Genomic DNA, 25,766 nt, shown 5'->3' on the forward strand with positions numbered 1-25,766 from the left:
TCCCACTGCCTGCTCAAGCAGGGATTTCTCCATCCCCTCTGCCTTACACAGACCCCTCTCAGCATTTGCTAGCATATCACATGCTCACTATGGTCTGTGCTGTGGGGGACAGGACAGGAGCAGACAGGACAGTGTCAGCTTAGGGCTTTTTAGAACTAATCAACATGTAGCTTGGTAATGTCCCTTCTTCCTTGAAAAACATGTTTAAGAAGAGTTGAACTAATGGAGAGGCTGTTAATAGGCTGAGTCAGGGGTGATAAACACTGTGTTATCAACTCCCCGCTGGGCCGCTCAAGTATGAGTGTAAGGGATGGGGGGAACCCCTCCCTAATCAGGGCATCCTGCTGGGGCACTGTGGAAAGGAAGGGAGGGCTGCTCTAGCACTCCCTGGCTTCTAGGCTGAGCTACTGCAGGCATGTGCCACCATTTTTTCAATCCAGAGGGGATGTCTGTACAGTTACAAACCAGTTTAACCTAGCCTGGTTAGACTAACCTGCAAAGGTTGAATCAGTTCAGGCTCAGGCTTTTTAAATGTCTGTCCCTAGCTAGACTGTGATAAGCACTGGAGTTTATTGCATTGAATTAACATGCACATGTGGATGCTCCCACCCCCACCCTTTGTGATGACGTTTTGTCCCAGTGCTTCAAGGATTCAAGATTCCTGTGGGTTTCAGCTGGTGGAGGGGAGATCTGGGTTCTTAAAACTGCTCTGAAATGTCAGTGTAAACATACATAAAGTAGACATACTTTGCACGGTATAGGAGGCCCTTACGCCCAACTCTTGGCTCTAGATTCCATTCTGAGGATTGGGTAATTTAGGCCCATTATACTCATTACACTTAAGACTTTATTAACCATGTTAATCATGTCTTCAATTGTGACCCTGCCACACGTTAAAGCAATTAATGGCATTATAAAGCAAGGAATGAATGTTATTCCACAAAAAATGTGTAATAACTTGCTGGCTGGTTTCTATCATGCCATTAATTGAATGTGTGAGCCAGCCCAGCTGAGGAGGCTCTCAGCTGTGGGAGCTTCCTACATACCAGTGCAAGGGAGCCCAGGATCATGATCCTGCACTCCTCCCGCACCAGCAATAAAGTGTGATGGGATCTGATGCTCAATCTCACAATCATGCCCCCTGCCATGCACATGTGGTATGGCAGGAAGCATGATTGTGTGGATCCTACATCAGATCCCATCATGCCTTTACCTGCATGTCTTGCAGGGGCCTAAAGGTGATACTGTATTTGGAAACCTTTGAGCTTTTCTTTAGGTCTGGCTCTTTGTTTCTTTGAATTCAGCACATAGTGGGATTTACAATGGAGAACTTGAAAATCTGGTGATCAACCAGGTAATTATGAGAAATGAACTGTATCTAACAAGGGGCTTATCTATCAGGACATGTACATCAACTAATTAAATCTGGCACCATGTCTAAGCTCACCGAATAATTCATTTATCTGTTGTTTTTGAATGCTGGTTCTGTGGCAAAGTACTGGGGCAGGAACATTATTTTTTCTGTTGTGTATAAGGACATGTTGAAGTTCTATTATTCAATAGCATTAGGCATGGCTTTATTCTATGGCTGTGCAAATAATTGTTTTTTGGATTGGGTGCCCCCATTTAATCTACATTCTCCCACTACCTAGATTGCAACATATTGTAAAGCATATTACTCTACATCTCTCCTGTTGAAATGGTTTTACTTTATACAGTAGGGCTGTGCAAAACGGCAACATTTCATTTTGATTTCAGATTCACTGTTTCTAAGGGACAGTGTTTCATTTTGCTGTTTTGATGCACTGTTCCATTTAATTTCCCCAAAACTGTTTCATGGTTTTGATGCTGTTTCGATGCATCTCACCCATGGGCTATAATGGGGAATCATGAAAATGTCTTTAACGTTGTCATTTCTTGCCTGATTCATATGAAAACAGCTAGGAGGTAACCTCTTCTGAGGCCATGAAACCTGCCACCTGTCAAGGAGATAAGTTCATGGGTTTCTGGGAAACCTCCCCTCAGACTGTTCAGAGCCAAACTTGTGACATGCATGTGTGTGAAGGAACAGAGGGATGAAAAAAGTAGGTGTGGTAGCCCCTGCTGAAGCCATGAAGCCTGCCACCTTTCAAAGAGATAGGTGGGGTTTCTGGGAAACTGCACTTTGTCACAGAGTAGGGTCCTTAGGGATGGCTGTGATACCCCTAGGGCCCTGTGACTGTGCCAACTTCACCCTGTGGGCACCTTCTCTTCTCGCCTGCTGCCACATCTTGTTGGAAAAGGTAATAGGGAGGCTGCCCTCAAACTTCAACTCAATCATGGTCCTAATGGACCCCACTAAACCCTGTAGTTCTTGGACCCCTTGCTGGGGCCCATTTTAGGTAGGTGCCGCAAGGGGATACCCTAAAACCTATAAGCTAGATGCGTGGCTCCAACCATCCCTTACCATGCCCCATGCCTCGCAGATAGTATATCAATCTTGTCCCTGTAATGAGGTCTCGGTCTCACTCTACCTTCTGTTGTTGCTGGGCTCTCTATGCCCCTCTCATTGCGCCCTCACTGGTGCTGGGGCCTCTACATGACATGGTAGTGTGCCCCAATGAGGTCCCCTACAGCCTCAGTGCAGTCCACCACTTTAAATAACAACAGGTAAGCAGCACAGTAACACCAGCAGCATCTCAGGCAGCCACACTGTCACAGGGCCTGTCTTTCCTTTCCCTCAGGAGCTTCTTCTCCAGCACCTGCCAGAGAACTCTCTATGCCAGCCCCAGTCCTGGGGCTTAGATGTGCCCAGGGCTCTGCCTCCTTCTTGTTAGCTGACCGGGGACAGATGCTAGGGGTGTAGGTTATAGCCATATTGGTCTATGGACATGGCAGAAAAGGTTATTTGGGTCAACCTGATATCTCTTAGTGAACCAACTGAATAGTTGGAGAGATGTATCTTAGCAAGCTTTCAGGTTGAAAACCCTTCAGCAGGCTGAGGAAGCACCTGGAGTTTGTGTGTGTGCTCTTCCTGGATGGAAGGAATATTAAAGAAGCCAGAGGCTGGCATGCAATGCAAGCAAGAAAGCCAGTCAGTGAAAATGGAAACGGCGGCATCGGGGTGAGAGGCAGGCTAGGATAGAGGGGAAAGAGGATGTAGCAGGTAAAAGTGGCGAGGTACCTGGGGAGTCAGATGTCCAGCAGGTTGTAGTGTGTCATAATTCCAATGTCTATATTGAGTTCATGAGTTTCTGTACCTAGGAGGTTGATGAAGTGCAGTTCATACTCTCATCTGTGAAAAGTGGTTTGTAAATTCAAACAAGCACTGAACCTTACTAACCTCATGACCAGAAGCCAACTTCCTACAGCCCAAAGCACACCAAACTGATCAAAACCAGGCCATGACAAGACATGCAAAACCTGCCAACAGTATCTCCAGTATGGAGATATCTTCACAATACACATCTCCATCAGGGCATTCGGTAGGAGACACCAAGCAACAACTGCACACCAGAATGAGTGCACATCAAAAATCTATCAAAAACAAGAACACCAAAGTACCTGTCTCCAAACTCTCAGGCCTAATCCCCAAAGGGAATATGCAAACCACTTTTCACAGATGAGCCTATGAGCTTCACTTCATCAACCTCCTGGATACAGAAACTCATGGACTCAATATAGACATTGGAATTAGGACACACTACAACCTGCCAGACATCTGACTCCCCAAGTACCCTTCCATGTTTACCTGTTCTGCAACATCCCCCTTCCCTCCCAACCCCAGCCTATCCTCACTCCCTAATGCCTCCATTTCTATTTTCACTGACTAGCTATCTTGCCTGCATTGCATGCCAGCCTCTGGCTTCTTCAGTATTCCTTCCACCCAAGTAGAAGACACACAAACTGCAGGTGCTTCCTCAGCCCAATGAAGGTTTTTCAACCTGAAAGCTTGCTAAGATATATTTCTCCAACTGTTCAGTTGGTTTACTAAGAGATATCGGATTGACCCAAAGAACCTTGACTCATGCATGATTCCACAGCTCCAAACCTTCCCTACACTGTGTCCCATGCCTCGCAGATGGCATCCCAGGCAGCTAAGCTGAGCTCACCTGGAGCCTCACAACCCCACTGCACCCAGCAAGACTTGGGCCTCTCAAATATCGTAGGGGTCTGGGCTTTCCCCAGCCAGGACTGAATATGCATGTGGTGGCTGGAGGTTATAAGGCACCTCCTACCTGCCTTTCACCAGGCAGGTCCTCGGCCCTGGCATTTCCTGGGGGTTGCTGCACCCTTGACAGTCCCACCGGGCTTCCCAACCCTGGCAGGGTGCAGTTTTAGGTCATGCCCAGTACCTGGGGTCTCTTCCTTCCCTGTAGCCCCATCCCATACCTCCAAGTTCATCCTGGCACGGGAGCTCAGCAGGGATATGTTTTTCCCCTGCTGGCTGGTGATGCAGTGAGTGCCACCTCCAGCTCTGAAAGCAGGGCATTAAATGGCTCAGAGACCAAAAGGAACTAGGTGTGGATGGAGTGAGGAGCGTGTCACTCACTCTATCTGCAAGTGGAGTTTGGGAAACCCCAGCAGCGGGAGGTTCACTTTAAAGAACACCAGGTGCTCCAGCAAACTGGGATCCAAAGCGGTGCGGTGGGATGTCACAACATCTCCAGCAATGCTGAACACCCACTTGCTTGGAACACTGGTTGGTGGACAGGTGTTCCTGGGCAACCGTGGTCAGATCCTGCCACATCTGACTGTGGCTTGCCCAGTAGGCCAGGGGGTTACACAGAAGTGGCTCCATATCCTCACTGAGATAGGCAGCCACCAAGGCCTTAGTGATACCAGCCTGATAGTGGATCTGGTGCCTCTGGACCCCACCATGAAGGCTATGCCCTTGGCCCACATAGGCAGCACCTGTGGTGGAAGAGGAGACTGGCTGGTGGATGGTGTGTTGGCACGGGATTGTGGATAACCCTCTTCCACATCTCCCTAGCTGTGCCCTTCTGCCCCCTGGATTCTGTTCACCAAGACCTCCATCCAGTGATCCAGGGTTTTGCTGCTGCATATGCTCCCCTTCACCCTTGGGTTGCACATAGCTGCCAGTACATGAACTGTACTGAACCACAATGTATCTAACCATTTATTGATGCCCTCCTTCAGCCACTTCACCAGTGCCTGCACCTCTGGTGACAGCAGTTTGTCGCAGTTCAGGAAGGAATGGAGGACCACCAAGATCTGGGAGATGGTATCCCACTGAGCTTTGTTCCCAACCTCCCCATGCAAGGCCATTTCATGGATGGCCTTCTGCTGCTTGATCAGCCTTTTGAGCATCAGGTATGTGGAGTTCCACTGAGTCTCCACATCCTGCATGATTTTGTGCTGTGGGATGCTCAGCTCTGCCTGTTTTTCCTGCAGCATCTTGCTCCCCTTGATGCTGCAGTGGAAGTGACCCGCCATCTTCCTGCATTTCAAAATCAGGTGGCTAGTTGCGATGGCACCAGCAGCCCTGTCCCCCTCCAAGGCATCCCTCACTATGAAGTGCAGCTTGTGTGCCACACAGTGGATGCCAATGAAGTTGGCATCACGGATGGCCTTGACCATATTGGCTCCATTGTCAGTGACCATGAACTCACGGGTGAGCTCGCCTTGCCCAACAAGCCACCCCTGCACCATGCTGTTCATGGCCTCCATGATCTCTGTTGCCATGTGGGACTCATCCATCACCTCAGCTTGAAGGAGAGCCCACCGACAGCCTGACTGGTCACACCAGAGGCAGAGGTATGCATGATCTCCAACCAAACTGCTCCAGATATCTGACATGAAGTGTAAGGCCACCTGCAGACCTGTCTTGTGCCACTTCTCCCTCAAGTACTCCCTGCATGCCTCATACAGGGAGGGCACCACCATCCCGCTGAAGGTGGTGCATGCAGGCACTTTGTATGATGGGGCCATGAGCGCCATGAGGCACCTGAACCCTGTCCGCTCAACAAAGGAGAAGGGCTGGCCTTCCACAGCAAGCATCTCCCCAGTGCTCTGAGTGACCTTGCTTGCTTTGGGAACACACCCCCTGTGTGCCTGCCTTTCCCCCACAGTTTCATGGTGGCCTGCCTCTGCTTCGGGGGGGTGGGGGCTTTTGAGTGAGGGGGACTTTTTTGGGGGCATGCTCCCACTGGTACCAGGCTGAGGAGGAGCAAGGACAAGGGGGTGGTGCCTGTGGAGATGCGTCAGCATCCCTGTGGTACTCATTTGTTTCACTGCCTTGCCTCAGCTGATTTTGGCCCAGCAGTGCAGGCAGGTACCATATGTGGGATCATCTGCCAGCTCAAAACGATCCCAGACCACACTACCTCCTTGCTTCTGGGGTGTGGATGCATGTGCAGATGCTGCCTTTTCCCCCTCCTCAGCAGGCAGAGGCACAGCAACAGGAGGAGCACACTTAGCTGAGCCACTTGCCTCCACAACGTTTACCTCAACCTCCTCCAAAGTGCCATCCAGGGAAGGAGACCTGGCTCTAGGGGAAACTTGAGGGGTGTGAGTACAAACTCAGATGTTTCCCCCTCCTTCCCAAGAATTCCCAGCCCTAGGTCTTCTGGCACTGGAATGCTCAGGCTGGGAATTGAAAATGGGGTGGAGGAGACTGTCATGCTGCTGCAGCTTGTTGTCATGATGATGGTGCTCAAGGTTATTATTGCAGGTGATATAGGAGGGGATGCAGCTACTGCTCCCATCTCTTTGGTGTCACTAGCAGCAGAAGCAGCATGGCAGCTAGTTGTTGGAAAGAGGCTGCGTCTAATTTTTTTTTGGAGAGGGTGTGGGACTTAGAGATCGCCCCCACCCCCTCTTACACCCCAGCCAGAGGAGCAGCCACCTGCTTTTCCAGCACACTGCATGTTTGGTGTGCTGGAAAATCTGTGTGTAGTTCTGTAATGAAAAGTATGTATTTATGTAATATAAAATATATGTTCTGTAATATGTGTTGTGCTTTCCTGCACAATCAATGATGACGGTCAGTGAAAACACAGATTTCTTTTATGCGGAGAAAGAATTACAGAGAATAACAAAAATAAAAGGAGGAATTAAAAGGAAAGGGTATTTTGGAATGGATTGGATCCCACTTGCTAGGAACAGACTAGCAAGTAAAAAGTGAGAGCCTTCTTGATGCCACTGGAGGACACAGCTCAGTAAGCTGACAAAGGCACAGGTGACAAAGCTCATTTCAAACAATGCTTCTATGCTCCTTCTCTGTCCTTCCCCCAGAGCACTGGGATTGGAAGGGACCTCAGGGAAGGATCAAAGTCACTGGCCAGCTACACAGTCAGTATTAGAGCAATCCTTCCCTGCTCTTCCCCCTCCCTCTCCTTAGTTTGTATTTCCCTGCAAGCCCGGCTTCTAAACTCAAAACTCTTTGAAATTTTCGAAACGTTTCAAGTGCCCTTGTTTTGTTTTGAAGCCTTGCATTTTGTTTCAGTTTTGGTGTTTTGAGCTCCAAATGCATCAGAACACTTTTGAAGCAAAACATCCATTGCAATTTTGCACAGGCCTATTATACAAAGTACTTTTAGTATTGACTGGAGTCCATCCTCCTCAGTCTATGCTTTTGCTGCCAAGCTGTAGCATCATTCAAACTGCCTCATTCTGGCAGGTGAATATTATAGTATTTGTTTTACAAAAGTGCAGCAGCCTCATCTGGAGAGGGAATGAGAAAGAGAGACCCACACAGAGTAGCCTAGAGCTTAGTGGTTAGGGACTTCTCCTGAAAGACCTGTTTGAAAACTTGGTCTGAATCAGGTAAAGAGATTTAAATCTGGTCTCCCACATACTAGGATGGGGCTGTAATCTACAGACTACTGGGTAAAAAGGGGAATACCACTGGGGCACTTTAAATCCTCAGCCTGAATCTAGCCCAGAAACTCAGGGTTTCTTTTGATAAATATCAAAATAAAAACTTTAAAATATTTAGCTGAATGCTATTCATAGAAAATAATGTGCCCAGCCCTAGTTTATAAGTTTAGGTAACTATCCCATTTCCATGTTAGATCTGAGAGAGCTCTCTTTCTTTCTGTAGCCTGATTTGATTGCAACAAGTGTGTAAGAAGCTTTCTGAGAACTGTTAAAAATCACAGTGGTCTGAGAACTCCAGTTGACTTGTTTGGAACCATGTTACAAAGGAACTGAGTACTGAAAATCCTCAATAGGTATTGAAAATAATCAGGATGAATAATTTCCTATAGAAGGCAATAGGTATCTTAGATGCACTTGAGGTGCATGGCTGCTGAATTTGGTATTCTAATTTAAGAACCAAATATGAAAATTGACCTATATTTATTTAAATAGCTTAACACAAGATGTCATGCAAAGTGTAATAAAATTAAAAAGAGAGAGAGATTCTCAACTGGTTTACATTGTCACTGGTTTAAATTGTCATAGATCCATAGACTTCAATGCCAATTTATACTGGCTGAAGATTTGTCCAACTCTTTCTTGTTTAACAAAAAAGGACAACTGTCTATATAAACTAAAGTATACTTCAAAACAGTTACCAGAAACTCTCATCTTCTATTTCCAGCCAGAATAAATTGGGATCCATCTGATCCTCAAATCATATCTGAAGGCCTGTACGCAATTGCTGTAGTTTTAAGTTTCTCCAGAATAGCCTACATTCTACCAGCCAATGAAAGCTTTGGACCACTGCAGATATCACTTGGCAGAACCGTGAAAGACATCTTCAAGTTCATGGTGATATTTATCATGGTGTTTGTGGCCTTCATGATAGGAATGTTTAATCTCTATTCCTACTATCGGGGGGCAAAACAAAATGAAGCATTCACAACGTAAGTATTACTCCTTTTTAAATCCTAAAAAATACTGGTTTTCATATGGAAGGACAGTTGCTTATAGGGAGTTATTAAATTATAATGCATAGTCTAAGACTTGACTCTTTTTACAAAATATTTTGCTCTTGGAGTAAAAGGTAGCTTTGTGGTCTGGAGGCCATGTCACCTAATAAACCACAAAAAAAAGATAGTTCTTAGAGTGAATATGATGAAAATATATTTACATTTGTGAATTCACATCTGTAAATCAAAAGGTTCTCTTAGCAGCATACTTCTTTGCTCTTCATGTATTGAAAGCAAAATTTGCGTCTTTGAATATTGCTACATCTGGGCCACTGGGAACTGGAATTCATCAAAGCAACAGAAAATATGCCTTCAAGCAGGTAGAAGTTAGTAGAAATATATCACATAGCTGGATCTGTGTATAATAGATTTTGTAGAAATAGCAATGTTTTGACTAAAGATACAAACTTAAACCAAGATCCTAGTCTGCCTTTAAGATGTTGAAGTCATTGCTACCACTAGTTCAAAAAATGTGCATCTTGACTGAGGAGAATGATCCTATTCCACCAAGGGGGATGTACAACTCTCCCATTCTGGCAATGTACAGAGCCTCATATGATCTCAGTGAGAGATATTGTTCTACCCAGGGGGACAATCATACCTCTCCTGTTCCCTCAATGGTCAATATTATATGCCCCTAATGTCAGGATCCAAATTATTTAAAAGGGAGACATTATATTTCAGACTGTATTATTTATATTAATAAATTATTTAAAAGGAAGCATTAACTTCAGACTGTAAATTAAAGATTCATTACAGTAATGAGATGCCTGCCTTATTACCCAAAGTGCTCAATCAGAAATTGAGAGATCTGGGTTCTAGACAGTGGTCACCCAGAGCGGGCTTGAATCTCCTGTCTCCTATCCTAGAAAATGTCATATATGTGCTCTTCCTTTCCCTTGAAGCTAGCCCACTGGGTGGAAAGGAATAAAAGAGCTATGTTGCAAGAACTACAAGCAAGAGAGTCTGACTCTGCAGAACAGTGAAAAGAGAGCCGTGGGTTCGGCCCCCAATGCTCTTTTTTACATCAGATAGATACAGTACTGGAAAAAATGCCTTTAGCTATGTCTTGTCCATAGCCTCATAGTTAAAGTACTTTTCCATCCTTTCTGGATAAGGTGGGTCAAGTTTCCCTCTTCCTGCTTCAGTTACCTAAGCGCCTAAACTGGTTTGCCCAGTCTATGGGACAAAACATATGGAGCACAACATCAATGGTAAACAGACATTTCCATATGGCTTTCTAAATCTGGGAATTTAGATGTTGTTTATGTGCTTCCAAGAATAGAATTGAATTATGGACTTGAAGAAAGAGAAGCTTGGAAAAATTGAAGTTTTGGACTGTCCATTATTCTTGGGAAATTTCAAAAGCAGATTAGGCAGACACTTGGCTGAGATGGTTTAGTCAGAGATGATCCTGTCTTCAGCAGCTATATTTTCCTGTGCTCCTATGACCCTCAGGTAGTTGACTGAAGAATCTGGGCATGTTAGCAGTTTTATAGTTGATACACAGGGTGGAATAGGATCATTTTGAATGGTGTAAAAACCTAAAAGTGTTAATTAGAATATAAGTGTCACTTAGATATCTTAAAAAAGGAATAATATATGAACCTTGGTCTCTAGACTGAGAACTAGCTCAAAATGTTTGGACAGATACTCTTACACAGAGGCCCGTTGAATTCCTATCATTCTGTCTGAGAGTCAGCAACCCTTAGCTGTTTTATCAGGACTCTAAACCAAATCTGCAGGTTCCTGAGTGCCTCATTTGTGGTGCTCTGCAATTCTAGTTTCCATGGACTCCAGTTCTTTTTAGGATCATGTTCATATTGATAGTAAAATAATTCATATCTGGCGTTTAATATTTTGTTATTCTTTAAAATATTTAAAGCATCCTTTGTTTGTAATTTTCTATTTATTTACACATACATGTGTATGTATGTCATAATTTAGTGCAAGTAATCAGAATTTATAAAGATTTACTGGTACCATTAACTACACTAGTTGGCCTTTCTTATATTTCTTGTATTAAAATATAAAATCTGTTGTTATGAAGTAGCCTCTAGTGACAGTGTTTATTAAATGATGTGTACTATGCATTCTAAATTAATGAGTTCACAATTCTTCAGTCTGGTTTAGGAGAAACTGATACAGCATGTAAAATTAGTTATTTGTTAAATTAAAATGTTATAACTCTTACAATAGCATATGCTCATGTTCATATTTTTCTTTCAGAGTTGAAGAAAGTTTTAAGACATTGTTCTGGGCTATATTTGGACTTTCTGAAGTGAAATCAGTTATCATCAATTATAACCACAAATTTATAGAGAATATTGGTTATGTTCTTTATGGAGTCTATAATGTTACCATGGTCATTGTTCTGTTGAACATGCTCATTGCTATGATCAACAGCTCTTTTCAGGAAATTGAGGTAATTTTTTTTTAATTGTTATCTATTTGTATGGATATATAACTATTGATCAATATCTTTTCTGTCCTTTTCCTCTTTTCTAGTAAAACAGTATAGTAAGCTATTTCTTGCTGTCATGTAACTAAATATATACATGTAAATATATATATGTGTGTGTGTGTGTGTGTATGCACACCCCCCTACATTTTATATGTTTATATCCCTTTATCAACATATAAAATGTAGGGGTGTGGGTGTGTGCATGTGTGTATATTTATTTTATTTATTTATACATATTACACATTTTTACAAAAGGTAAAAAGGATCCCTTTTAATATGAGACAGTAACACTGGGTCATATCTTTAATAAAAATGTAGAATGAATATAGTGCTCAACTAATTAAAAATATGTGCATTTTATATGTTTATATATATATAGACACATTTTTAATTATAAACACATACATAGTTATACAAATGTATGAATGTGATTATGTGTTTATACTTATAAAAACATATAAAATGTAGGGTGTGTACACCCCCCCTATATAATATATTATATTATAAAAGCCTATATATATCACACACATACACACACACATACACACACACTGTGGGGGGGTTGTGGATGTGAGGACTAGTTTTTATTTATATATAAATAAATAAGTAAAACCAGTTCCCATAGACTAAATGTGCTGGTATGTAGTTCAGGTGTGAAATGGGTGCTGTGGTAGCACATCCCAGCATGCACAGTAGATGAAATAACTCTACTGATGAAAATGTTTGGCTACTTAAGCATCTAAGAAGGGAGTTTTGGAGGTTTTGTTCTCTGCTCACTTAAACTTGGTCACCTGACTTCTACTGGCACCTAATTGCTTATGACCCTAAGCAACTTCCTCTGTGGTGCAGCAGGAACTTGAACTTCAGTATGAGAAATCCTAGACCAGCATCTTACCTACTGAACCATCCTTCTTTTCTGTCAACTTAATAAATGTGTCTCTTTTTGGTAAGGTCGTACATGTTATAAAATTATATTTACAAACTCACCAGGGGGGACTAGCGGGAAGTGGGTGAGGCTCTGTTCCCCCAGGCACCACCAGAGGTTACTAGGATTAATGGCCACAAATTGTTAGAGAGAAGGTTCAGGCTGGACATCAGGAGACATTACTTTACAGTTAGGGCTGCCAGGCTCTGGAATGGACTCCCAAGGGAGGTGGTGCTCTCTCCTACCTTGGTGATCTTCAAGAGGAGGCTGGACAGATATTTGGCTGGGGTGTTATGACCCCACACTCGTTCCTGCCTGGGGCAGGAGGTCAGACCTGATGATCTGTTTAGGTCCCTTCTGATCCTAAGCACTATGAAACTATACATAATGTGATTGCAAGCATGCTCATCTTCACCCTCACCCACACTATAATTTGTATGCAACAGTGAAGTTCCACAGTCAAAGAATCTGCCCCTCCCCTGCAAGAAAGAACTTCCCCAAAACCTATGGCCAAAAATCTTAAATATATTTAAATTATATCTTTTACATTTCTTCACAAAATATAGGGAATTCAGACACCTACATCAGAGTTGTATATTCATTCTTGACCCAATCTCCTAAAAGATAGACATAGTGACAACCAGCATTAGCATATCTATAACCCTTTGTGGATATGGGAACTATTTTTTTTATGCCTTGATTCTCCAGGTTTAAAATTATAACCTCCATGTCCCACAGGAGTGTAGGTAAGCTATTTTAAAGATTACCAGGCTATAAAATAATTACGTCCATAAAAACCTGTTATAGATAATTCCATAGCAAACGGTGCACAAAGTATAATGCAGTAGAACTTGGGTCATCTGTATCTAGGTGGTTCAAAACACACTTAATTTGCAGTGGGCTGCCAAATTTGGATGATCTGTGAACCTGTTTACTTCAACTTTTACTTTGAAGGGGGCTTCTCCATTCTCCTTGAGTGCATCAGTGGTCAAGCACAGCTGATCAGAGTGTTAAAATAAAAGCTAAAGCTAACAGCTGGAGTCCTACCGTGGTTTTGTATGCTTTGCAGACTGTCAATGTCACATGGTGGTTAGAAGCAAATCCTGAACAGTATCTGAATTCTACTCTACCTTAGCCCATCTTGTATCTTTTGCAAAGTTATCAGAGGAAAGAAAAGAGACGCTCCCATTTTTAATACTGATACAACATCATAGAGCATTGTGCCTAGACTTCTGCTTATTTATGTCAGATCCATTCATGGAGTTTGGTCTGTCTGCTGTATGTAGCTCCAGTGGCCCCAAATTTCCAAGAAGCTGATTTAATCATTTTCAGGAAGAGAATCTCTAGTTATTGCAAAGCAGCCATATTTTCTCCATGACTAGCTTATAGGATGTTTCTGGAACGAAAGCAGAGGGAACGAGGCTCTCTCTTTGCTGGCCCAGTGTGCCAGGTAGTGGATTCAGAAGTGGGTCTGTCTCCGGCTCCACAATTTGATGACAATCACCTATTATTTTTGGAGTGTGTTGAAAACTGCTGCCTTGCTACTGAGAGAAGGTAGATAGACAATCAAATTCCCACTCCTGCAGCATAGTGATGAAAAGTGCAAATATATTTTCCTAAATCTTATACAGACATACATGCTTAGGACATATTCTAATCTAGTCTATTCTAATATAATCTAATATTCTATTGGTTTAGGAATCTATTTCTTAACTTCTCAGACATCCTGGATATTTTGAAATACAATTATATAATTAGTGTTTTATTGACTACATTGAGTATTATTACAGATATCTTTAAAAAAGAAATTAAAATTGTTATTTCAAGCATTGTTACAGTCCCTGAAACATATTCTAGACTTCGATTTTTAAAAAATTTCTGACCACTTGGTCTTCATTTCTTGAAATCATTAAGGAACATGTGTATTTTTCACACTGTAATAAAAACTTACAGTCTTGGGAGAATGGCAGTTTTGTATGCGTACATCAGTTTTCTGAAGTTTAATATAATTAAAGTCAATTGAAAGTTTCCATTCTGAGGAAATTCATGGTCAAGAGCATGCGTCTTGCTATATGGGCCATACTAAAAGCACTTGGGAGGGGCTAATGACATTCTACTCCCTAACTGTAGCTGGAATAATTAAACTTCTAGACACCTCTGGTGAGAAATGAATAGAAACGTGGGGCATCTGCCAATGAACAGCTGTTTGTTGGATAGAAAGTAAGAAAAGATAGTGTCCAATTGGAAGTTAGTCAGAAAATGTGATTAGTACATTTTCTTTCATAGATTTCATAGACATTAGGACTGGAAGGGACCTCAGAAGATCATCGAGTCCAGCCCCCAGCTCAAAGGGCAGGAAGTCAGCTGAGGTCATAGGATCCCAGCAAGATAAGCATCCAATTTGCTCTTGAAGGTGTTCAGTGTAGGTGCTTGAACCACCTCCAATGGCGGACTATTCCAGACCTTGGGGGCTTGGACAGTAAAGAAATTCTTCCTCATGTCCAGCCTGAAATGGTCTCGCAGTAGTTTATGACTGTTTGACCTCCCTTGGGGTGCTCTGGTGAACAAACGTTCCCCCAGATTCTGGTGGTCACCTCTGATAAACTTGTAGGTGGCCATCACATCACCCCTGAGCCTGCGCTTTTCTAGGCTAAAGAGTCCCATGGCTCTCAGCCTGTCGTCGTAAGGTCTGTTTTCCTGACTTCTGATCATGTGCATGGCTCTTCTCTGGACTCTCTCAAGCTTCTCCACATCCTTTTTGAATTGTGGAGCCCAAAACTGGCTGCAGTACTCCAGCTGCGGCCTCACCAAGGCTGAGTACAAGGGGAGAATGATGTCCTGGGATTTGCTTGAGAAGCATCTATGGATGCAAGCCAGCGTTTTGGTTGCTTTAGTAGCCGCAGCATGGCATTGCAGGCTTATGTTCATCTTGTGGTCAATGACGACCCCCAAGTCTCTTTATTCCGTAGTGCTAGCCAGCGTAGCACTGCCAAGCCTATAAGGATGCTGCAGGTTTTTCTTCCCAAGGTGGAGAAGCTTGCATTTTTTGGTGTTAAACACCATCAGGTTCTCGTCCACCCATTTGCTGAGCCTGTCCAGGTTAGCCTGGATCACCTGCCTGTCTTCAGGTGTGGATGCTTTGCCCCAAAGTTTGGTGTCATCGGCGAACTTGGCCAGTCCACTCCTGACTCCAATGTCCACATCATTAATGCAGATGTTGAACAATATGGGTCCAAGAACAGAGCTTTGGGGGACCCCACTGGTCACAGGACACCATGATGAGTGACTGCCATCAGTTACAACCCTCTGGATCTGACCACGGAGCCAAATTTCCCAGCCAGCGGATTGTGCTGGACCGAAGGCCACAATTGGCCAGTTTCGCCAAGAGGTGATCATGGGATACCATATCGAAGGCTTTTTTGAAGTCAAAATATGTGACATCAATTTCATCTCCCTTGTCCAGGTGATAGGTCACCTGGTCGTAGAAGGAAATGAGATTAGTCAAGCAAGACCTACTCACAACAAACCCGTGCTGGCTATCCCTTAGGATGTTGGCGTTGGCCAGTCCATTAAGGATGGCCTCTTTAATAAACTTTTCTAAGATCTTTCCCAGGATAGAAGTCAAGCTAATGGGCCTATAATTAGCCGGATCCACTTTCCTCCCTTTCTTGAAGATAGGCACCACATTGGCCTTCTTCCAGTCTTCAGGCACTACACCAGAATACCAGGAGTTTTTAAAGATCCATGCCAGGGCCTGGGCTATGATGCTCGCCAGCTCCTTGAGTACCCTGGGGTGCAGATTGTCAGGGCTGGCAGACTTGAAAGTATCCAGCTTCTCAAGGTGTTCCTTTACGAGGTCAGCATTTATAGAGGGCAGGGGGTCTCCCTCACCTGGACCTCCCTGTCCCATAGCAGGCATGGGCGTCCCGTGTGACTGATGAAAGACTGACGCAAAGTACCTATTTAATAGGCTGGCTTTTTTCCTGGGCATCAGTTGTCAATTGCCCCATCTGGTTCAGCAGGGGTCCAGCGTTGCCCTTGCTTTTCCTCCAGCTCCCCACATATCTGAAAAAGGACTTTTTGTTGTCCTTGATGCTCAAAGCTAGTTGGAGTTCAATTGCAGCCTTGGCTTTCCTAGTTTGCTCCCTGCAGGACCAGACCAGTGCAGAATAATCCTCCTTGGGGGTGAATCCCGTCCTCCATCCTTTGTAGGCTTTCCTTTTTAGCTGCAGGAGGTCCGCTAGGTCCCTGGAGAGCCATGGGGGCTGCTGTGCCCTCTTGCTGCCTTTCCTCCGAGATGGAATAGACTTAGCTTGTGCATTGAGGGTCACTTCCTTGAGAAGCAACCACTCTTCTCGAACGCCCTTCTCCCTGGGGTCATGTTCCCTTAGGGCCTGACTGATGAGCCTCCTGAGCTTGTCAAAGTCAGCTTTTCTGAAGTCAAGGACTTCTGTGTTGCTGACTGACTTGCCAGCTTTACGGTGGATGGTGAAGGTGATCAGCTCGTGGTCGCTGTCACCCAGCTTCCCATCCATCACTAGGTTGCCGATTAGGTCATCCCCTGTGGCCAGTACCAGGTCGAGCAGTGCTTTGCCTCTTGTTGGCCCATAGACTTCTTAAGCCTTAGAAGTAAGGCTCATGTGGTCTTTAATTACTGTAAGTGATCAAGACCACAGTTTAATTAATATTTCATGATAGAAATGGAATTTACAGCAGAATCACACCCTCACACCCACATTCAATAAAACACTAGGGAGTAAACCAAAATCATATGAGGTTGTATAATTCAGGAACATAATAATTTTCCAGCTGTAGTCATGTTAAACAAAGTCCTAATGGCTTTAGTTCTTTCTACAGAAAGCCCCAATTAATTTGAAAGGAAATTGAAAAGTGAGGGAGGTCATCACCACATATGTGGACCATCAAGAATAATAGTCCTGTATAATAACATAACTAGTATAATATAGTATTAGCAGACAGAGGAAAAATTTTGTTTGCGTTGTTTCAATGACCCAATTAATAGTCAACTTTTAATATTCTAATGCTATATATCCTTCACAACAAGGGTAATTGGAGCAATCAGTTGTCACAGAAGCGAGATATGGAGTTTTTAATGTATCCTCTTTTCATTTTGTAATTATTGTCAATTTCATTTTTTTAGTTTTTCAGCAAAACACATAACCAGTTGCAAAAATGTACCTAAGTCCATGTCAAACAAGCATTTAGGTATATATTTAACATCACTTTGAGCTTAGAATTAAAGTTGGTTCTATGCTAAATCAGTTTGATTCCAAATTATAGGACTTCCTTTGAGATGCTGCTTTACAAACTATTGCGTCTCTCTGAGGTGGCCAATGGCCAGATGAAATATACCATCTCATCCTGTTACTTTAATAATCAAATTAATATAGGACTTGTTCATTATTGTTCATTTTTTCATAGCTAATAATTAATCTGCTTGTGCTTCATTTTATTTGACATTGGCTAAAATAATTATAATAATCAAGATGTTGTTAACAGGGTTTTGAGAGTAATATTTCTGTCTTGCAGGATGATGCTGATGTGGAATGGAAATTTGCTAGGGCTAAGCTTTGGTTTTCTTACTTTGAGGAGGGGAGAACTCTTCCAGTACCGTTCAACCTTGTGCCAAGTCCAAAATCTTTGCTTTATCTCTTACTCAAAATTAAAAAATGGATATCAAAACTGTTCCTATGCCATCAGAAAGGCTTTCAGGAAGATGCAGAAATGAATACGGTAATTTTAAATATACATTTTATATTACTTTTAAGTGTAAATAATTTTACCCTGTCATTGACTTGAGTTGAAATTGTATGTTCTTAGCCTCCCTCAAAATTAGGCCACCTAATCAATACCTGTACTACCGAAGTAAAAAAGAATTTTTAAGTGTGCACAGTTCGGAGCACACCAGAGTTCGCAGAATTACTGAAAAGAAGAGAGAAGGACAGCATAGTCCTCTGCGATGGCAGTTAGAGCTTTGTTCTGGTCACTCCTTTGAGATTTGTCTCTACTAGTTCCACACACCATTACATAATAACCATCTCTCCTCTTCCCTCCAAGTGTTTTCTGTGTCCCTGTTCTTTTTGTCTTCTTACTTGTATTAAAAAGATAAGATTTTCCATTAGAGATTAACAAGGAAAATCTGGTTGTAATCCTAGGAGAGAAGAAAAGAACTATACGAGCAGCATTATTAAGTTGCATTGTAACCTGCCTCTGACCAATTACACAGATTATAAATCTAACTTGGATGTTGCAAATATCAAGAAAATCAGTGTTTTGTGGTTTCCCTCTTAATTGATTTTTAGCTGTGTATTCTGAAGATCTAGCAGTTATACTATCCTTATACAAAGTTGACCTTATTTTACTTATGAAATATTTTCATTTCCCACCCATGATCAGTGCCACTGCAGTTTGCTTTTGTTTATAATGACCTCACTATTTCCAAAGTTTCCACAAGTTGCAAGTTGCCCAGATGCAAACTGCTTTTACAGCTTTCTTGGGTGAGAAGGGTGTCAAACTGAAAGGCAAAAAGATGTAAATACAGTCAAAATGGGCTGAGAGACAGTAAAGCCAAAGCTTTGAATTTTTTGGATGGATTTCAATAAGACAGGTGCTCTGTATTTACTACAGTACTCTTGAAAACTTCCATATTCATTCATTCTGTATAGGCCCCAAACTGAGTTTTCACCATTACCCTTAACTATGTTCAAACCTAGTTGTTTTTAGAAAGGTGCAAACCACCATTATTTCCTCAATTTATCATAGACAAAGCCCTAGAAGGACAGCTTAGCTTTTGTTAAGATTTATGGATAGCTTAGAAAAGCATCAGCTATGGGGATGTAAGGCCCATCTCTCAGGGCTTTTTCCATCCCTGAATTAGTATTTAAATACTTGTCAAATTCAGTTTTCCGTAAGCTAGAGAATGATTATAGATGATCAGATGCTAAATAAAGATTTCCTCTGCAGCCAAAGCAGCTATAAAACTTTGAATCTAAATAAAATGCATTTCTTTTACTGAAAAGTCATAAAGTCTTCTGAGCTCCCATTTGCTGGCTATTTATGTTTTTCTCCGCTGAGTCTGAAATTGGTTATAGTTTTGATTTGGGAGATCTATACACTTTAGAGTCCAGCCTGCCTCAATCCTAAATAAAAAAGACCTAAAAAACAAGAACAGCATCTTCCCCCATTCCCCCCCGGCCCAAAGATTGGGGGTTTTTTTCTTTCTAGTCTGTATAATAATTAATCCCATCTCCCATTTAGAGTTGCTATGAATTTCACTATTTTAATGTCCTCCTCAGCATGTCATTGTCAGTCAGAGTCCCTGTTACTTGCCATTATAAAAGGGGTTCACCTTGCAATCCTTTACTTATTGATCTGTCTGTACTCTTGCGAGTAATCCTAGTTGACCAACTGAACTGTATATGGCTGTGCAGGATCAGATACAAGGTAATGTGTTATTCCACAAATAGATCTAATGTGCTCAGTACAGAAAGTCACACCAGTAACAGTAAAACAGAGAAAAGCTGTAGAAAAAGAAGGAAGTCTGTGACTAGTGGTGAACTTGCTTAGTTTTCCAGAGGCAGGAAACCAAGTCAGACATTCCAAACATTTGCCTGAAAAATGCCTCAAGTGCTACTTAAGCTAGTTTCCTCACTCATGTTCAACAAAAAGGCTTGGGACTGGTTCTGTTTTAGGATATCGTTTCATTCTCTATAACTTCCTGTAGGGCTACCATTCCAACCTGGAGTGGTGTTTTACACAGGCTTAATGACTAAACAACTGAAAGAGAGAGAAGTAAATAAAATAAATTTAGAGCTCAAGTCCTTGACAAACTCAGGTCAGGGACCATGAAACATTCATTTTCCTGAACTAAAAATTGAGACAGGAGTGTCAGCAAGTTGTTGGTCTTGAATATGGGCATTCTAAAAAGAAATACAAAGCAGCTGGTGGCTATTTTAAATGAGAAATTAAATAAGATACATTTATATAATAATCAGAAGATTTTTTCTAGATTCAAACAACGTAAAATATCATCATGCATCATTTTTACTCCACCAATATTATGCACTATGGCCAACATTTTCAAAAATGCCCTCTAAATTTTAAGTGCCCAAGCTAGTCAACTTGGGGTTTATTTTCAGATCTTCTGGGCACCCCACAACTCAAGCTGAAGTCTCACCAGTTCTGATAATCACATTCAACTTGTCAGGTTCATCAGCAAGAAACTAAGACAGGAACAATCAGCAGCCGCTTTTGAAAATTTGGCTGTATGATATTAACGACAAGCATAGTAGACCTGGCCTTTTACTTTAAAAAGCCAGGATTAATTTTTAAAAGATGCAAAACAATAACACATGATGATGAGAGTTAGCATAAAGAAATACTTTTTAGAATCAGAGCTTTAAGACACTAGACTTCTTTTATTATCCAGCGTTCACCTCATTGCTTGTACAGGTGCATTTTCATTCAGATAAGCGAGACATAGTATGACTTACTTATGCAGTACTGTATGGTTTATAATTTTTTGGCAAAATATGTAAGTTTGTGTGTAAAAGTACTGTGTGTCTAAGTGCATTGCTGCACTTAAACATGGGAATTTCTGTCAGATACGTCGGTGTTGGGAATCTATGGTTTTCCCCAAGTTCTTAGGGACTGACTAAAAATATGCTGGTGATAGACTCCTAGGTTTAGGATTAGGTTTTTCCTTACTTTAGTTTAGCAAATTTAGTTTACTTTGAGGCATTTTCAGGAACAAAAATGCCAAAAGCAAAAAGCTTAGTGAGAATGTCTGAAATCTTATGACTTAAATAGAAATGAAATTTTAGCATTCAGTGCCACCATGTGGTTATACATTGTGTAACAGTGTATACCCCTTTTCCATCTTTCTTATAGATAGTTTGGATGTAACAAAATAACATATTTTTATATTATTTGATTTACCTTCCTACTTTTGCTAAAAAGTCCATTGTGATTATATTGCAACACATTTACCTTTGTTTGCAAATACTTAAAATGCCAATAAAGAGAAAAGGTAGTACAAAATGCCATTCATTTTCACCACTCATAATTGGGATTATGCAAATTTCACTAAAGATAAATGGAAGCAGATTGGATTAAACACATTTTTTATTACATGCTTCTTTATATGATCTTTTTATTTAAATCAAGTACGGTTTTCTTTAAAAAATAATCCTATCAAAATAAATTTGAAATTGACAACCTATATGAAGGCCTATATTTATTATAATCTACTAAAAATGTTTAAATTTAATAAAAATAGTAATAATAAGCACTGTACATTTTTGTTCCTGCAGTTTTAAAGAAAGCCTGAGTGCTGTACTGGTGGAAGTCATTAGCTAAACATTCAGAAGCAGAGTTGGATGACATGCTAAACCAGCTTTTGATTGATTGTAGTCTTTTCTGCAGATGCAGAGAGAATATTTTCTTCCCTTCAGTTCATTTAATCAGTTGGGTTCAATGAATAGCTCATTGAAAGCTCAAAAACAAGTTATAAAAATTGGTTTTCTCCATTCTAGGAATGAAACATTTATGTGAATGGATGAGATCTGAGATCTACTAGCTCTGACATTTTTAAGGACATGGGTCAGGTCTAATTTGGTTTGACATATGTAAATGAGACTTAATGAATTAATGTGCCTGTGTTTCATTGATTAATCCAGCTCGTCTCAGCTCCACAAGCCACAAAACAGAGGCAGCTTCTAGGCTTTGGTAGTGCCTCCACTTCAGATTGCAAGTTATCTTGCTACCTAAACTTGGTATACACAGATGCCATACAGTATGATCACCCAAGTCCTGCCTAAATCCTGCCTGAGCTGCCAACTACAATCCAGTTTGGTGATGGGGAGATGCCTAAACCCCCAGAGGGACCCAAACCATTAGACCACAAAGGGATTTGAATCCACATCTCTTGCTTCCCTAACTGTTGGGAGTTGAAAATGCAACCTTCCCTCTGTGCCAGCTTGGCAGTTTGCCTTAGTTAGGATGTTTCACAGCAAGCCTTGCTCATCCATTCCCACTAGCTTTCTCCAGAAATATGCCCCAGCACCCACTTGGTGGTATTCCTCTGATGCTGCTGTCCAAACTGCTGCTTCTGGCATGCTTGATAATGGCCATTGAGCACGCTCCCCGAGTGGTGTTTCTGGGTTTGGAGCATGTATGTGGGAATAGATGGGATGGGTGTGCTTGGGAAACATCCAAGCCTCATCTCTACTGCAGTAGAGAAGAGTCTGGCTCCCCACCTGCTGCTGCCTACTGCGGACTCAGGTGCAGGAGGTAGTATCAGTTCCCTGATGTGTGCGCTCCTGGAGGGGCAGAGGAGAACCTATGCTGCCTAGATCTGTGCACGGGGTGGGGAAGGCAGGCACAGACAGTAAGGGCAGCAGCATGGGGTTGCACCCCTCATAGCCACTGTGTATGCAGGGGGCACATTGCGAGGGAGCCCAGGTGCTGTCCCCCAAATTCTGTACGAGCTGCCCATGGCCTCATCCCACTCCCCACTGGGGCCCCAGCCCTGCCAGTTCTCTCTCCCTACAGGGGCTCAATTCACACACACACACCCCTCCATGCTGCCTGGGCCCATGTGCACATGGTGCCCCTTACCTGACCATCCTCCTCCCGCTCCCTCCCAGCCCCCTGCAGCCTGGAATTTTGCCACTCTGCAGAGGGCTCCTCACAAAACTGCAAAATCCCTGGCTTTCTCCAGTAAAATGATTCCAAAACCCAAAAATTGTAATTCTAATATGAGTGATTTTTACATGTAATAATATACAAATGGTTTTGGTTTTCCCACATCGATTCAAATAAGAGGCTACTTCTATTAACCAGCAATTCTATAAATTGGAATCCACTGTATCAGACTTATATGATTTGGGTCAAACTGGTTTATGAAACTTCTGTCCCAGACCCCTTCGTGGTTCAAATTTCATAGTTTCATAGTTAGTAGGGTTGGAAGGGACCTGAGCAGATCATCAAGTCCAACCCCCTGCCACAGGCAGGAAAGGATGCTGGGGTCAGACGACCCTGGCAAGTTGTCTATCTAGCCTCCTCTTAAAGACCCCCAGGGTAGGAGTGAGGACCACTTCCCTTGGAAATTGGTTCCAGATCCTAGCCGCCCTGACTGTGAAGTAGTGCCTTCTGATATCCAGCCTGAATCTGCTTTCTGTCAGCTTATGGCCGTTGTTCATTGTTACTCCTGGTAGCGCTCAGGGGAACAGGGACTCTCCCATTGCCTGCTGGTCCCCTTGCCCAGTTTATAGACGGCCACTAGATCCCCTCTCAGGCTCCTCTTGTGGAGGCTGAACAGGTTCAGGTCCCGCAGCCTCTCCTCGTAGGACCTGCCCTGCTGCCCCCTGATCATGCCCTCCTCTGGACCCTCTCCATGCTCCTGAAGTGCAGCACCCAGAACTGGACGCAGTACTCCAACTGCGGCCTGACCAAGGTCTCATAGAGGGGGAGGATCACCTCCTTGGGCCTGCTCGTGATGCATCTGTGGATGCATGACAGAGTGCAATTGGCCTTTGTGACTGCATCCTCACACTGTTGGCCCATGTTCATCTTGGAGTCAATAATGACTCCAAGATCCTTTTCTGCTTCTGTGCTGGTGAGAGGGGAATTCCCCAGTCTGTAGGTATGCTTCTGGTTCTCTCTCCCCAGGTGCATCAACTTGCACTTGTCAGTGTTGAAACCCATCCTATTCTCATCCACCCACCTCTGTAACCTGTTCAGATCTGATTGCAGCTTGTCTCTCCCTTCTAGCATGCCCACCTCCCCCCACATCTTAGTGTCATTTGCATATTTAAACAAGATGCTATTCACCCCCTCGTCCGAGTCACTGATGAAGATGTCGAACAGTGCAGGCCTGAGGACCGAGCCCTGCGGAACCCCACTGCCCTCATTCTTCCAGGTCGAAAAAGACCCATCCACCACCACTGTCTGGGTATGGCCCTGCAGCCAATTGGCGACCCATCTGACCGTGTAGGGATTGACACCAGTCACCTAATTTTTTTTAAGAGAATGGAGTGAGAGACAGGCTTTTCTAAAGTCCAGAAAGACTACATCCACCGCGACACCTACGTCCAAGGATTTAGTGACCTGATCATAGAAGGCCACCAGGTTGGTCTGACAGGACCTGCCTCTGATGAACCCATGTTGGTTGCCCCTAAGCATACACTCCCCTCATGGTCCCTGGCAGATGTGCTTCGGGATAATTTTCTCGAAGAGCTCCCCCAGGACTGAGGTAGGACTAACAGGCCTATAGTTGTCACAGAGTGGGGCCTAGGAGCGGCTGCCCACTGCGCCTAGGGCCCACTAGCGCCCCCTACTGTGTCAATTAGGCTATCCAGCACCCTCTCTCGCCCACCACATCTTTGCTGATCTGGTTCTATATGGGAGGCTGCCTTTGATCCCCTAATACACGGTGTTATGCTGAACTATCCCCCGTTCCGTATGAGGTAACCCGGTGCACCCCAGCCTTATGGGCAGTGCGTGCCTCCTACCTCCCCTTTAGCACACCCCAAGCCTTGCAGCTCTTCCAGACGTTATCAGGTCCAATTGCTCCCTGCGCCTTGCTCAGCGCCCTTGGGCCTGGCCCGCAACCAATGCCCGTTCCCTGGCGCCCCCGGGCTTGTCACGCAACCGGCACCCCTTACAACTGATTAGCCCTACCAGGCTTATTAACGGTATTCTTCCCCACTGGGCCAGTGGCCTAAGCCTTACCTAGCCCCTCTGGGTTTGTACTCCCAATCTGTATCAATTAGGCTCAGGCAGCCTGAGCCTTACCTGGCCTCTCTTAGCTCGTGTTAACAATCTATATCCAATTTAGGCTCAGGCAGCCTGGGCCTTACCTGGCCCCGTTGGGCTCTTGGTAACAACCTGTATCCAATTAGGCTCAAGCAGCTGGAGCCTTACCTGGCCCCTTTGACCCTTCAGGGTCCCCGACACTGGGAGCCCCTCTGGGATCCTTTTCAGTCCACACCCCCACCGGGGCTTCCCTCAAAACCTATCCCCTCGTGGGGCTTCCCTCAAGTATACACCTGCTCCTGAGGCTTCTCTCTGCCCCCTCCGGGTTCTCTATAATCATGGACTTGCCCTCTCCAGGCTCGTCTCTCTAATAGCACCCACCCTAGGTTTCTCCCCGTGTGACTCTCCCCTTGGAGCCTAACACGAGCCCCTTGGGCTTCTCACTGGTGCTCCTTGCAGTGGAGCTCAGGTGGCCTTAGCCATGCCTGGCCCCCAAAATCCTCTTTGCCCTTCTCAGGGCTGGGGTCTTATACCCCAACTATGGTGCCCTCACTGGCACTGTGTCCCTCCCCAGGGCTGGGGTAGTACACCCCACAATGCAGCACCACACTTTAGTGCTGGGAGCACCCCCACTCTACTGGGGCACTCCTAAATGAGGCCTCCTCTGTCCCCTACAGCCTCTCCCAGTCCTCCGGTGTAACAGTAACTAAACAGAACCATAAGC

At 43.5% G+C, this 25,766-nt stretch overlaps 1 protein-coding gene across 2 annotated transcripts in view; it reads left to right on the plus strand.

Annotated features, from left to right (window-relative positions):
- Nucleotides 1-25,766, plus strand: part of TRPC6 (transient receptor potential cation channel subfamily C member 6) — a 191,461-nt gene that overhangs the window by 149,255 nt on the left and 16,440 nt on the right. For both annotated transcript variants that reach the window (XM_090030204.1, XM_090030210.1), the window contains exons 7-9: nt 8,546-8,810; nt 11,106-11,301; nt 17,816-18,019. In XM_090030204.1, the coding sequence (XP_089886330.1) occupies nt 8,546-8,810; nt 11,106-11,301; nt 17,816-18,019 (665 nt within the window). The remainder of the gene's footprint in view (nt 1-8,545; nt 8,811-11,105; nt 11,302-17,815; nt 18,020-25,766) is intronic.

Source organism: Crocodylus siamensis, chromosome 1 (genome assembly GCF_052110815.1).
Source record: "Crocodylus siamensis isolate JL-2025a chromosome 1, ASM5211081v1, whole genome shotgun sequence".
NCBI classification, from domain to species: Eukaryota; Metazoa; Chordata; order Crocodylia; family Crocodylidae; genus Crocodylus; species Crocodylus siamensis.